The 16434-nt window shown below is 38.6% G+C and overlaps 1 protein-coding gene across 4 annotated transcripts in view; it reads right to left on the bottom strand.

Moving 5' to 3' along the window:
* LOC140665638 (kin of IRRE-like protein 1) overlaps window positions 1-16434 on the bottom strand; it is a 366422-nt gene that overhangs the window by 84895 nt on the left and 265093 nt on the right. For all 4 annotated transcript variants that reach the window (XM_072891964.1, XM_072891961.1, XM_072891963.1 and 1 more), the window contains exon 3: window positions 10276-10487. In XM_072891964.1, coding sequence (XP_072748065.1) covers window positions 10276-10487 — 212 coding nt within the window. The remainder of the gene's footprint in view (window positions 1-10275; window positions 10488-16434) is intronic.

The raw sequence follows: 16434 nt of genomic DNA, 5'->3' as shown, positions 1-16434 counted from the left end.
AATTTGGGTGTCTGCAGTCAGATCAACTGCAGCTGGAAACCGGGAGGCAGCGCTGAAGGATAGAGTGACGGAGGGATTGGGAGGGGGGAGGGAAGGAAGGAAGGTTAAGGAATGGTTAAGGAAGGATGGGCAGATAGCGAGGAGATCGGCAAGATCAAGAAGAGCGAGCCGGAAGGCAAAGGGGGAGCCGATTTCTACGCCAATATTTGCGAAACATTACGCCACGACGAAGCGACACATACTCGCGGAATGAGCACTCCTCCTCCTTCTCCTCGTCGTCGTCGTCGTCGTCGTCGTCGTCGTCGTCCTCGTCGTCGTCGTCGTCAGAGGAGGAGGAGCCGCGCTCGTTCTTGGCGGGACATCTTTCGCCGAACGACTCCGTCGTCGGCGCGACTCGCGAATTTCGCGCTGACGTCGAATAGAGTTCGTTTGCCGTAATTTGCATCTGAATCGAGTCGACGCGCGTGCACATACAATTAGATCGATCGACTGCGATAGGAGCGTTCGAATCTGCTCTTTTGGAAGAACGTTGGAGAAAGAAAGATGTTCCAAAGTTTTAAAATACCTCAAATACCTCAAATCTCAGAGCTTTAACCTTCAACGGATGCTATACATTTCGCCGAACTTTTGATACTGCGAGATATATATGTATATAATATATGCCTTTAATAAAAAAAGAAATCTTAAAAATTAAAAACTTATTAAAAAAATAATTTTAAACTCATATAATTTCTTTTTATTTAAGAGATTTAATTAAAAAAGAGAATAATATATTTTGTAATGTATAATGCGTAATATGTATTCTTTTTAATTTAAATCAAAATTCCTCGTATAATTTTAATATACCACAAAAATTTCAAATTTTATTATTAAATCGTCATGAAACGCATCGCTGAATATTTCGAATTTTCTATTTACGACAGTTACATTGTTTTTCAATAAAATGCATAAAACACACAATATTCGCGCTGCGTTACGTTATTAAATAATTAAGCGGATTAAACGGCTGTCCTTTTATTTATTTAATAAACTCCGCAAACACACGCGGCACGCGAAACACGTGAAAATGGCGGAATTATACAAACTGAACAATCGTCGACGGGAGAGAGAACGAAATTTTCTCTCTTTGAGCAACTTCGCTCCCATTTCTCCCCGGAGCTCCCGATAGTTCGAATCAGCCGCAAACGATGACGTAATTCAACGATAGCGACGATATTACTCGAGGTGTTCGGATACCTCTGGCAACTAACGCGATTACGGGAGCCGTTTTTGGTTAGCCGCGCGAGAACGCTAGCGCATCGGGAGAGGAAGCGCCAGGAATGCCCGCACCAGCCCTTCCTCGGTCCCCTTCAACCCCGCACCCCTCGGTTGGTTCGCACACGTCCGCACACATTCGCGTTTGTTCCGCGCACCCGCGTACCACCAGTACCTCGAGGCGCGGAGAGATGTGCTAGCGAAACTTCTTCAGCAAGTACTCCGCGCGTCCCTGGCATCTACTTGGAATAATTCGCGTAGTTAGCGCGCGGTGCAGTTTATCACGCCGCGGGTGACAACGTTCGCTCGTGCATTCGCGAGAGAGAGAGAGAGAGAAAGAGAGAGCCCTGTTGTCGCTATACACATAGTTCAGTAAGCCGAAACCAAGACCGCGGAGGACGCGCGCTCGGTAAGCGCCGGATGGCAAGATCCGTGTCGTCGCGAGAGATAGCCGGTTTTACATCATGACCACGACTATTTGATACATTAACGCCATTTTAATCCCGCAGAATTCAATCCACTTTCATTCTCGACACACGTTTAATACCGCATGGATTTTCATTGATTCAATTTTGTGAAAATGATTATGTATGTATGTATGTGTGCACCGCGGATTGAAATTTTTCTTTTATTTTGGACGTCAATTTTTAATCTAATATTTCCTATAAGCAGTCAAATTATCTGTTTTTGAAACGATTAAATATATAGTTTTGTCAAAAGCTTTTTGTTTAAAGCTTAAACCGATAAGTGGGAAACTATTGGTTTATTATTTAAGATACAAAGTTTTAATTCTTATACGTAAATTAAATTTGTTTAAATCGTCTGGAATACATAAACCATCCAAGAACCAAGAAAATTAAGAATAAAAAGAGAAGAAAAATTTTAATTGAGAATATATGATATGATAATAGGTAAATGTGATTATCGCGATGACAAGCGTAATACATATTAATTTAACATCACGAAGATATGAACGATAAAAGATTCAATCTTTGCAATAATATAATCGTCGTCTTAAAATTAACTTCGCATATTATCTCTTTTGTATAAGCATTGATTTTAATTAATAATATTTTAAATTAAAAAAATTTAATATTTTACATTTAATATTTTAAATATTATATTGATAAAAAAAAACAAAATAAAGTCAATAAACTTTATTAAAATATATAGGAAAAATGCATTCAAGAGCTCGCATATACGGCAAATAATTGTACGGTAAGATTAAATAATAATAAAGCCAATCGTTCCGTGCGCAATTACGACAAAAGAAATCTGATATCGGGTGATTATTGGCAGAAATATCATGAATATATTATACCTGATATTTCTGCTCTATTTGACGGATTATTTTCCCGTAATTTCATCTGATTGATTACATATTACGTACCAATTTACATTAAGCGAATAATTTTACGATTAACAGATTCTATTGCAACGTTTTTAAATACCACATGTTTGCGAGAAATCACCGCATTATTAAAAATTAATTGTTCATTCCGTGTTCGCATCTTTCTCGTGTTCGAGAGAAAGAGAGACACAGGATCTTTTATCACGGTGGTAAAATACTCTTTTGGGAATGTAACAGTCGCGCGCGCGCGCGAGATGCTTTAATAAAAGACCATCAATCACTTTCCATTACGTGTTAGTAGCGTGTATGCCGGGGTATGTTTTGTCGCGACGCCAAAGTCGTTTTAATGAAAGATCGTCGGTCTTCCAGATTTCATTCGGGTCGCTCGCGCGCGCCTGGTTCATTTTGCCGTATTAAATTCTCGACAAAATGGCGATGCGCGCGACGTTATTCATTTTTCTAGCTCGCTTTATTGTAACAAAAAAAGAATAGCTCGCGGTAATTTTATCGGAAAATATTCCGTTGCGGAAAGAGATCGGAATTCGGGTACGATTCTTACGTCAACTCGTACGGAATCGCGCATTTAAATCCGCAATCATCCACGATATCTTTCTCCTCTGCTATATCCAACTGTTATGTCTCTCGCGACCCCCCGCCGTCGATCCCGTCACGAATGGGAAAATCGTCTTTTGCAATTTTGTCGGGAAGGGCTCGGAGCGAAACGGCCTCTCGGAGAGGCTTGCCGACGTCCGCAAAGGCCTCTCGGAGAATCGTGGTACGCGCGAGCCTTGGCAACTTGGAATTTATGTCCCCCATAAATTCATGCGACTTCGCGGACCGTTTTTCCGATCTCGAATCCCGTTTGCCAATCCTCCGCTCTCTTCCCGTCCTCCTTTTACCTTCTTTTTATCCCTTCCTCCCCTCCCGTGCTCTTTTTCCTCACCGGCGCATTCCGGCATTCCGCGGGTTCTTTCCCCATCCACGAATCCCTCCTGGCTTGCGGTCAGTTTGCTACTTATTACCAAGTGATATATCGCGGTCGATTTGTTATCACGGGAAGTAGTACTTTGCCGGAGATCTTACAATTCCTGCGTCCTTGTTGCCGCGATAAGAACAGAGATCGTAATGTTGCCTTGATATTTTATGCTCTCGTAAATATCAGACGTCAATTAATATCTCGTTTAAAGAAACGATGTCATAAAACATTCAGCCAATTAACGCTCGAAGACTTATTATCGATATTAAAACATCACCGATCTTGCATTCGCACAGATTGTAAATTAACCAGACTCGCGTTGTGCTTTGAACTCGTAATTTTTCTAGTGTAACGTGACAAACGAAACAACCAAATTAACCGAAAACCAATTAGATGCTCGCTCAAAGAAACAGACAAAAGTTTAGAGTAGTATCTTTACTGGATATCGACCGACTGTATCTATTCGATGGACGAGAGATAGAGATCGGGAACGTAGTCGATGGTACGATAGACTCGTGATTCAATTTGTGGGAAAAGAATACGACACGTGTGAGAACGATAAGAGATAGTTAATTAGCTTCGTCACAAAGACCTCGATTATGCGATGCTATACGACCGCGAATAGCGCCCAGGCTACTTTTTTTACTTCTCTTTTCTCTCGTCTCTCTCTCTTTCTCTCTCTTTCTATCTCGTACACAGAAGCTCACTTATACCCCATTAGTCGACGCATAGTAGAATATAGCTCGTATACCTGCCCCGGCTGGAAAAAGGGTTGCCGACCTCGATATACAAACTCCCTCATTGTACATCGCGCGCGCACGTGTGTGTGTGTGTGTGCACGCAAGTGCATGCAACTGTGTCCGCTCGCTTAAAAGGATGGAACAAATTTCTGCACGGCAAAGGTAGAACTCCTTTTGGCTGAAGGGACGAGAAAGTTGAATTTTTCGCCGATCTTCGCCCGCGTCAAAGTGCCTCGCTGTTATTATTTGCACCTTCGAGAACACGCGCCCCTTTTGTCTCGGATTATCAATCGTGCAAATCGACAAGAGCAAAGTGAAATGTCACGTTGTTATCGCGTTTAATTCTTGATTTTCTCCGTACAAGAGTGCTCGTGCGCTGCGGACCGTGAAACTTTTCTCACGCAGTAGCTCGTTACAATTTTGCGAGTTTTCGGGCGGTTTTACAAGTGCCTCTTCCTTGCATAAGCATTCCATTTTTTCCGCGACACAAATTGCGACACGGAATGCGAGTTTTGCAATTTTGATAATGTTTCTCGAATAAAAGCTTTACATTTGCGTGACCCTCTTTTTTCATTTCACGATAGGGTAAGCTAGGGTATGATGGCCATACGAAAAAGATGGCCATAGGCTGTAATTTTTTCAATAATCGCTACACAATGCGCTTTTTTTAATCATCATCAATGATAATTGATATTTACAGTAGTTATGTGCATACATTGTTCGAAATAACGATATTGTAAATCTTATATCATATTTTTACTTTTGATTACCTGCAAAGTTTTTCATTTGTCCACTAAAAACTGTTAACGTCGAATAAATTACAGTTAAGCTATCGTAATCGACGTTAGACATATTATATAAAGATATGTAAATTATTATATGACCTATAATTTTTATTTTCATTTTCACTATTTTTTGATAAATATTATGGCCATCTTTCCGTCACTATATAGTCATCTTCTTCTTAAAAGTTGGGTAAGATGGCTAATGCTTATGTTGTTCTATTTTGATAATATAAAATTTCTATTAAATATTTTTCTTTTAATTTCGATAATATTACGTAATTTAAGCTTCAATGAAGATAATATGCCAAACACTATTAAAAAATAAAAGTATGTTTTTTGCATTTTGAAAAACAATGGTCATCTTACCCGAGTTTACTCTAGATACCGAAAAAGTGTATCGATTATTCTCTCAATATATGATATATTTATTTAGAATAAGCAAAATCAATGTCGATTACGTTGACGTCAGGCGATCGATGGAAAACGTATCGAAACGTATTATTTAACGAATACGAGAGGAAAAGCATTTTATATAGCCGATGGATTAAATCCTCGAGAAAATACTCAAATCCAGATTCCTTCCGCGACCGACTACTTTCCGTCCGATAATCCGTCCAGCTTCCGTTCGTCTCGAATTATTTCGGAAGAAAGACTCGCCGCGTAAACTCCGCGCCAATGACAAAGGCGCTTTATATTATTTCGAGCTTAATTTCGACTCGCATTATCTCGCTCGAGTGTCTCCCGATATTATTTCAACTGCGAAGGCAAAAGCATCGATCTGGCCCCGGCGTCCTGTTCCTTTGCTTTTGCGAGGAGCACGCGGACGAAAGATTTTCCGTCGGCTTTAATGCGAGGCTAGAGAGACGGAATACATAGAGAGGAAACGCAGAGTTACGAGAAGGAAAGAGAGACGGAGAGGGGAATGAGAGGGAAAAGGTTAGGTTAATTAAGGGAAGACTTAACGACGGGGGTTTGTCCATTCGTACTTCTTCCCCTCCCTTCCCCTTCGCACCCCATTCGCCGAGGGAGTTTGCCTTGAGCTAACGCGGAAAGTTCTGGCGTGGATTTCTGAAATTCTAATTCTCGTTCCTCTAATCTGCGCTATCCTTCTTTTCACCGACGCCATCGTACGAGCTTGCTAACTTCAAGAATGTTGCCGCCTCATCTTCTTACAGAGAGAAAGAAAGAGTGAGAAAGAGAGAGACAGAGAGAGAGAGAGAGAGAGAGAGAGAGAGAGAGAAGAGGAATCGAGGATAATTACGTGTAAGAGCAATCGGCGACTCAAAGGAAAAATTTGAAAAAAAAAAAAAAAGACAAAAAGTGAGAAAAGGAGAGAGAAAGTCATACTAAAGTTTCTCTTTTGAAATCCACTACGGGGAGACAAATTTTATTATAAACGTTCTCACAGCTTCTCCGTGCTTAAAGCATCAGAATTTTGGAAATGAAATCGTGTTTCGTGAAATCGCTCTGGAGCAACGACACACATTTCAAAGGATGTTCGCGAAACTATATTATGCTTCGCACCGGCGTAATATACTTACGCGATTACGGCGGATAATAATATTGTGCTCGTATATATACTGCAAACACAGATACACACGTACACACGTACACACAGTGCGTTGTAACGCGATAGTGTAACAATACCGGGGCATTAGCGTAATCTATAAGACTGCGCTTCACGCGCGCTAACTGTGTGCGTTAATATAGCGCCATTGTATCTGTAACAACTTACGGGTGTAGTCTATCATATAGATACGTTACATAATCACCCCCCTTTCATTCCTTATGTATTGTAATGAGAAGCCTTGTGGTCGATTGTAACAGACTTTACATAATTACTACTAAATTAATATTCCGATACGTGCTTGTGTTTTAAATAAAGATACTTGATGCAATTTTGTTTGAGATTTTAACGTGCACTTAATCGTCTACCTGTTAATTTTCTAAATTGAATATAACGTAGTACATTATAATCTTTTAATCAACATTTTGTAATACACACAACGACGCGCTACAATGCTGTTAGATAAACAGCCGCGTAAATGATATGGTGAAATTTCTCTCGTATATATACGAAAATCATAGAGAGAGAATCTTAATCCTCGCGTCTCTCGGCGAGATTTAACCGGACGAATAAAGTACGCTGTGGAAAATAACAAAAAGGCCACACGTCGAGATTTGTCCAACTGCGGTGGGCGCATTCATGCAAAGTTAAACGTCGAAGAGCTTGGATACGTATTTCCCGGCGCGGCGTCTCTGCACCGCAATATGCAAGCTTGGAAAAGAGATAAAGCGAAAGAGACGCGCTCGGACATTGCATCGCTCTAACGTAGATAGGACATTGCCGGTTACCGCGGAAAAGCCCAGCAAAGTCAGACGTAGAGAGAAGGAGAGTGAATGTATATATGTATGCATGTGTACGCGCGCGCGCGCGTGTGTGTACGCGTGTGTGTGCTTGTGTGTAAAAGAGAGAGACGCAATCTAGGAACTCTCGGGAACCAATCTTCTCTGATGAAAATACCTTGTCCTCTGTGAGGTTTGATACTGCACCCGCGGGGGCCAATTTCGTTCGTTACTTTTTGGAATACCGCGAGTACGTTTGAATTGGACGGAGGTCCTTCCAAGGCAGATTCCAGGAGAGTATTTGGAGGATACGTGTCGAGGGCAAGCACGTGTCGGCAAAAAGCAGAATCAAGGTGGTCGGAAAATGGATTGCCCTTCACGAAATCGCATATACGAGATATAGGTATATCGTGTATATAAATAGAGAACTCTCTCGTTTCGTGCAGTAGATGTGTTCGTTATATTAATGTCTAAAAGAGAGATCGCAATCCATGGATTTTAAATTTTTCTATGTTAAAATGTTCTACGTTAAAATTCCGCCAATGCAAATCGATTTAAATCGATTTTAGCATAAAAAAATTTAATTACACATAAAAATAATGGAAAATTGAAAACCCATGGAGATTGCGACTTCCCTTCTAGATATTTTTGTTAAGGGAAAATGGATTCCCACAATTCGCGGAAAGATATCCATCAACAAAAATATCCGTCTGTTTATTCTAGGATATTCTGTATTTGTTCGTCTTATATTATAGATATTCGATATGTATGGAGTATTCTGAATTGAACATTTCAGAAACACTACCGATGCACCCGGCTATTACTAGAAAGGGTTATCGCTCGAGGGATCAGGCGAAAAATTCCACGCTGGTCGCCGAGTCTCCTCGGAATCTGCACTGCGACACTTACCCTCTCACCATCTTTCACCTAACCTGTCTCTCTCTCTCTCTCTCTCTCTCTCTCTCTCTCTCTCTCTCTCTCTCTCTCTCTCTCTCTCTCTCTCTCTCTCTTTCTCTTCACGCCTCTTTCTTTTTCTTCAACACCTTTTCTCTCTTTCCTACCATTCCTACTAGGTATTCCGCTCTTCAACCTTCAGTCGACAGTCGACAGCGAAGGCGGCGAGGAGAGAAAAGACGCCAGGATCGGCACCAAAGACGGATTCCGGTATCGAAAGGATCGGAGCAGGATTTTCCAAGTTATATTCGCGCCGCGAGCTATCCCGAGATTCGAACGTAGTCCGTTACCGACCGCTTTGAACGGGCTTCCGTGAAAGTTACACCTTCTCGCGTGTACGACGTGTACTTCCCGATCAACTTGCACGGTGCAGTTACTCTGCATCCGCTCGCATACATCTCGCATACATCTCGCGCACATCTAAAGAAAGCGCATTTCGGATATTACTCTGTAAGAGTAGTGCTTTTGCGCAGAAAGGATACGCGGGGATGGAAGTTAAATCATCGACGATCGCGACAATTATAGACGTCGTCTACGTGGAATGTCCGCGTATAAAGCTTGCCCTTATTGTGCTCCGGAAGGACGAAATACGAGCGACATGTCGTATTTATATGTAATTCGTCCATAAGAAAGTACTCGAAGAAGTATACGTGTGGTAGCCACGTGTCATAAAACCGGCACCACGCGCGCTGCAACGCTCTTGCGATTGGCTCATGCATTTTTCAAGGGTCGTAGCGTTTGTTTGATCAGACGTGCACCCCCTTCAGACCGCACTTTTCCTCGGGTTTTGCGAGTACGTGTCTGCGAATGTGAACGGTTCTCTGTGTGTGTGTGTGTGTGTGTGTGTGTGTGTGTGTGTGTATGTATGCGTGTGTTTAAATAGGTAGACGGATAGTAAACGCGGTCCTCGGTTGCAAGTTCGAGACTCGAGACTCGAGAGATCGATCGGATAACATGCCGCCTTCCCCTACTCTCAGCCCTTCCGCGAAATAGCGACCCTTTGGTACTCTTCGTGTCGCGCGTTCGATCTCATCGTTGCGAATCGTTTCTTCGCGACGCAGAGCTTGATCGATTTCTCGAGCGAAACCCGCAATTTCTTTCTTTGCCTCCTGGCTCTCGCCTTCTCAGCTCTCTCAACGTTCGCGAGAAAGTGTAACGCTCGTTTTTAGATTGTTTTTTAAGGCCGCGATAAATTAGTCAGTCACGATCTTTTTTCGATTAGAGGGAAAAGCGGTAATCTACTTTTCACGCAAATGTAGTTATTGCTCTGCCATTCGTTGTGTTATTTATTATGATGGATATTGTAACGATTCACCGAATATATTTAAAATTTCGTTTTAATATATATACGACTTCACATTTTAACTCCATTATTGCTTTTAGTTTTTATGTACATATGCATTAAAATGAATATATTTTTATATACATATATATATATATTTGTAAGTTTTTTATATTGCGCAAAAATTTATTTAAAAATATAAAACACCATTGATGAAAATATGATATTTAAAAATAGCAAAACAATCAACAATTTAAAATTGGAAATATAAGTTGAACAGAAAATTATTGGCCAAATAAAACTCTAATTAAAATAAACTTTGCAAAAAAAAGCCCACAAAATAGTTGTAGGTTTAATTTGATCTTCAAAAAAAGTTTTTTGTTACTAATTATTTTTAGAAAATCCTATAAAAAAGTTTAAAAGTTAAATAAAATAAAAAAAATATGGAAACGAAAATATATCAATCAAACTATCGTTTATAAAAAGAAATTATAAATATGTCCAGTTGCAACAAACAGCCGATAGAACAACGAGAAATCGAGAATCACGATGATAGATGAAATTTTATTGAGGTCGGTCATACTCACCGATCACGGTCAAATTATATCGGAAGCTGCGCGTCTGGCCCTTCCGGAAATCCACTCTGCATCGATATGTCGCTGCGTCGAGTCGCTTTATATCATCGATCACTAAAACTGCCGGGCTTGGAAAACTGGTTCGGAAAAGGGCCCGTGGACCGAAAACGCCGGGGTCCGATGAATGCTGTGCCTTCGTCACCGGTTTATCTCGCGCGTCGATCCTGTAACAAGAGAGAAGAGATGTCGTTAGAAACTTTTTAAAACCAATTCTACAATAGAACATAACCATATGTGACACACACACACACACACACACGCGCGCACACGCACACGCACACGCAGCGCACATGCATTAGACAAGTACAATATTTTTCTTTTAGCAAATTTTTAAATTGAGATTATTCTTCGATATTTTATTATTTTCAATTTTATTTTTATTTATATTATTTATATAGATAAAAATAAAATTAGTATTTATATTATTTGTTATATATATTAAATACAAAATGTGTATTGGCATATTTTCAGCCCAGGAGATTCAGTGACAGCACAAGGCGTGTTGTCACAACATATATAAAAAATATATTTATATATATGGTAAAATTTATGTCTATTGTCTTTTCTTATATTAGATAATAATATATTTAATTTTCAAGTCAACGTTCCGTTCTTCAAATTCGCACTATTGTATTTCGCGATTTTTTTTCGTTCAAATGTAAGAAAATTATCAGAAATTTCGAAAATTTGCGGCACGATCGACACATTCCGATAGGTATATAGAAAACGATCGCAATTTATGAGCAGTAAAATTCGAGTTTCACGTAAAGCGATTTTGTCGAACGCAACGCAAAAAGCACGTAGTATCGCGTGCTAAAAGAAGGGAAGGAAGAGAGTTAAAAGTAACATTGAAAAAATCTGCGTTGCGATTCACATTGACCGCCGCAGCGAATCGTGGTAGTATCGACTATTACTCGCTTACGAGTTCGATATAATTATTTCAAATCGATGGAATAATTATCGTGCGCGCAGGGAATGGAGCGCGGCGTGCAGGTAGCCGGCGATAACGCAATTAAATCGCAGCCGCGCGTTATCCGATATTTTGAACGGACACCGCTCATTTCCGTTTCATCGATATCGCGTAGATACCGTGCATAGTTGAAGAAAAATAACAAAAAAAAAAAAAAAAAAAAAAAGGGAAAGAACGAATGGTCGATCGGCGCCGATCGAATCGAACCGCGGCGCCGGCTGATTACAATGGATAATTGGAAAATATAATCAAGCCGCCGATCGATATAATCTACGGCATTTACGTTATATTACGGTTTAATGCTCCCATGAAATATGTGCGTACTACGTTTCATGAAATTGAGGGGGGTTCGCTGTACATGATATGGGTTACAGACGGTTGAATAAAATTCCAATAACTGTCTCTACCAGCGATGTTTCTTAAATTTGAGATATAAATGGTAAAAAGATTTTTTTTTGCAAAGAAGTGCAATAATAATGTATGATAACAATGTACAAAATAAATTTGCAAAATGAGAGAAAGCAACTGCAAATGATATAAAATTGAGAAGGTAAAGAGAAATATTCCGTAGTTGATTTTTGCTGTTTCGTGTTTCGCAATAATTCGAAATGAGATTTTATACGAGAGAGCACGTTCAGCGATTCCTGTTTGACATTAACTGCAATTATATGCTCGCGTAATGTAGTAACTATATATTAATGGAAACGTAAAATATTTCCCTGTAGCGGTGCGGTATCGGGTTTCGTTTGACATAAATGCAATGTCAAAAGCTCCCGCTAGCGAAATTACTGTATTTTATTAACGAAAGTGGCGATATATGCTTTACACGAAATCTGCGATCAGCGCGGAGAAGAATTATTATTATTGTCACTCTGTATTCTCCCCGAGAGGGAGAAAAGGTACCTCATATCGTCATGAAACCGCGTCGCCGCGATATGAATAACATTATACGACTTTGTAATTATTTAATAAAAGGATATTTCCTCTTCGACAAAGATATTCGATGTAACTGCAATTATGTTTCACAACGCATAACGATAATTAATATTTATGTCTCTTAATATTTCGCGATGTAAAATAAATCGAGTTAGCCAGATATGAAAATGTACATGTGGCTTCCAAATCTGTGAAGAATTCCAGTGGGTAAGTGAAAAGTTCTTTTTAAATGTAGATTTTTTTGCTCTGATTTTGCGTTTGTGAGGTTTACGTGTAAACGTAAGACTCGCTTTTTATTTCTCTTTCTTAGATCGCGCGCATAACACGATAATGGGATGCAACGAATGCGGTCGGGAAACGACGCGAATGGAACAAGCGATCCAAAGACCAAGGGGCGAGAAAATACGGTCGAGAGGCAATAAGGAAATGCGTATCTCTTTCTCTTTCCCTTTATATGCTCCGGCGGAGGACCTTACCCTTCGCAGACGGCGCTCTCGATTCACGTCGGCGTGGCGTCGAGGTAATACGGAATCGATGTCTGTTTTATGAAACGTTTTATCTTGCCGCGCAGCCAGCTTTCCAATATTTCGTTCGACTCTCTTTCGTACGCCTCGTTCGCGATCTCTGCCCTCGAACTATCGTTTCCTATATTCTCACCGTTATTTCTTTTCGCTTCATCACGTCGGCCATTCTTTCCCTACGTTCCACTTCGATTACATCTTCTCGAGAATGATATATATTTTTTTAAGCCAGTATGTACGAGGTTCCGAATCAGGATTCGAGGTCTTTTCAGAGTTTAGGACTCTACGCTAAATTTTTTTGAAAAAATAATGCAAATAAATTCTGTTTTCAAAAAGATTGTAATATATATTTATATATCTGTATATGTTTTCAATAAAATAAAAAGGTATTTTTTATAGCATTTTCGAAAATTCGACAATTATACAATTCAACAAAAAATAACTTTTATTTAACTATCGGGAAAAAAAGCAATCTAGTAGATTTTTTAAAGCTGAATATGGTTTCCAAATTGCACTATCACGTCACATTTTAAGAATTTTTCCATTAAGATTGAAAAAGAAATTATTTAAACAATATTTATTATATATTATGTTACGATATATTAAGAGAAGTTTTGTTGTAGTTAAAGTTATACAAGTTATTGGAACTTTTAAAACCTTCTAAAGCTAAAGAAATTTATTGTCATTTATAATTAATAGAATATTTAAATATAGGAAAAAGTTTCTGATCATTAAAGTATCTACTGTAATCTTTTCGATTATGTTTATTATAACTTAAGAATTTTTTAAATCTGATTAATATATCTAATAAATATGAATTTGTTTCAAAATTGATAAATTTAAAACATATAAATTTCTGCAAAAATCCGAAAATTTGTTAATTTTGATATTAATCTCGTCTTATTAATTAATTATTTTAAATTTCTCAATTTTAATATCAAATTTATGTTTACTTAAAAAAATTTTATTTGAATAAAAATAATTGAAATCGTAAATCCTTAATGATCTCTTACTTATAAGTTTTATGCAATAGGTTCAACCGTGAATGTATTATTAATCTCAATCAATATAACAAATTCTTTTTAAGAGTTGAACATTTTTACAACATGTTAAAAACGCAGCATGATAACATTATAAAATATATTAAAATTGTATTGATTTTATGAATTCATTATATTACAAATTTTATATAATACTATGTAAAATGTAAAGTAACAATAAAAATTGATACACATAAATAATATATTAAATAATATATACATATAAGGTCATTTTTGTAACCACAAATTTCTTACAATTATTATGTAATACCGCATTTTGGAATCCGGAATCGTATTTAACGTAAAAAAATTACAGGAAATGATTGTTCTTTTTCTTGTGTGCGTGTGTTTTTTTCTTTTAACAGAATGATAAAAATCAAATAAAAAGATGAAAAAGCACAACCTTAAAAAACGATAATTTAAAGAATAGTCATGCGGCAAATATTTGATGTGTAGATAGTGTGTATGGAGAACTTGCAAACGAACGGAACTTCTTCTAGTCGCTAATAGATTTCGTTCACGACATAGAATATTAAGTGGGAGAAAGAGAGAGAGAGAAAAGAGAACGTTCCCCGTGTTTAAGGAATCTATCTTTTGACCGACACGCATAACTGGAATCGCGCGGCATCATTTCATATATTTAGGTTGGATAATTTCGGAGTACAGTTGAATTCACATTTCCAATGTACCGCCCTAATCCATGGTCTCGTACACTGAAGTCGCTCCTCCTCTCGTGCTTTTCCCTCCGCGCGCGTTTCCCTCGCTGACGTTACGCCCTGCGCCCTCGTAAAAATGATAAATGCCCGAGCAAAGGGTAAATAGCAACGGAATAAATGTAGCCGTCCGTTAGCGGCTACTTTGCATAGCGTGCAAGAAAATTACACGTTTCTAAATATTTATTGGCGCATTAATTTCGTCACGCGTGTCGTTAACCCTCGCACGATGCGGGGGAAGGAAAATATAGGAAAAGGGATGCAGGGGTTTGGCAATAATTCTGGTTGCGTCGTTGTTTACTGCGGCTTGCTGGGATAAAGTCGCCGGGAGAAATTCCTTTTACCGTTTTCTAGATTACATGAATTTCGAGAGCGGCTCTCTCTCTCTCTCTCTCTCTCTCTCTCTCTCTGAGTGCTTTTTAATATTTCGCTCCGCTTTTATCCGCACTCTCCTTGTGTGGGTTTATGTATGTGTATGCGTATACGAGGTAGCCTAACCCCTGTCTTCCTTTGCACGCGTCCTTTCTCCTCATCCCCCGTTGTTGGAACAAAGAGTAAATAGCGAGAGAATAAATGCATGACACCCAGTTTACGGTACGCGTACAATAAAATTCTTTTTCTTTCTTAATTCATGTAATTCTGTGTTAATTTCTCTTGGAAAAGTCGTATTTTTTCTCTGGTATTTTACGATCAACCGGTTAAATTATCTAAACCTTTGTGGCGCTTTTATGACCGTCTTCATCAAGTCAACGTGAGGTTGCGTTAACATAGTAATAAGCAGATGTGATATTTTTTTCATGAAAGAAACCTTTTTATGCTTTTATGCTATAACGCGTACATTACGTTATTTTAATGACTCTTCTAGAAAATAAGTCTGTTTCTAATTATAAATTTATCAAACAGGATCTCTTACCTCAAAATTAGATCGCTGATATCGTTTTAATTTTGAAGGACAAATGCGTTTTTCTTTATTCGCGAGCAAATAAATAAAAAGTAAAAAGTAACAATTATTTCGATCGATTCTTACGACGTGATATGCGTCGCTGAGAAAAAAATGAGACGAATACGTTCTGTTATACATGTATATATGAGAGGAATATCATTCTATTGTACATACATATACATATACGTATCGATGTTTTTATTCTAACCTTTCTCTCGCTGTGAAAAATAACGCGCAGAGATAAAACAATCGAATAAATGTACATACATAATTTATATAATTTTTGAATCTCGAATTAAGCGCGAAACATTACCTCGAAAAATATACCACTGTAGCGACATTTGCAAACCGAATAAAAATACGCGCGTCGCGTTCTTTCTCGCAATTATTATTACGTCGCACAAACATGGATTTAGAAAAATCATTCTTTTGAATCAGTGAAAATGTCACTGATCACTGATATGCGACCGTCGCACTTGTTAAAGTTAATACAGAAATTAACACGCAATTTTCGTACTTACCTCTGCTATCTGAAATATTTCACGTCACGCGCAGAATGTGAAACTATGCATAAAGTTTTCCATATTTCTCTTGTTCCCTGAATATAAAACAGAACTAGCGTACCATTGTGACCTCTTTCAAGGTTGCCGATTGAGTGACGGCGAATACAACGAACGCACGACACTATATGATAGGCATCCCCTCTCCTTCATTTTCTCGCGCGATGGAAGGGGACATTCCACTCGGTCGGGAGAAAAGATTATTTTGATTACAGAACTTTGTTACTTGCTGCGTCATAAGCACATACACAAATCCACTCTGTCATGTTGCGTTAACTTTTCAACGGTGAACTGTAATCACATATTTTCGGGGGATTTAAATTTTTATCGAGTCTCTCGTAAGTTTTCATTTTGTGTGCTTTAATCAATGACATTTACACGGACTTAAAAAGCAGATTGAAAGAGACGCTAGTTTCTTCTTGAAAATA

This window comes from Anoplolepis gracilipes, chromosome 5 (genome assembly GCF_047496725.1).
Source record: "Anoplolepis gracilipes chromosome 5, ASM4749672v1, whole genome shotgun sequence".
NCBI lineage: Eukaryota > Metazoa > Arthropoda > Insecta > Hymenoptera > Formicidae > Anoplolepis > Anoplolepis gracilipes.
This window is presented reverse-complemented; position numbering and strand designations above follow the sequence as displayed.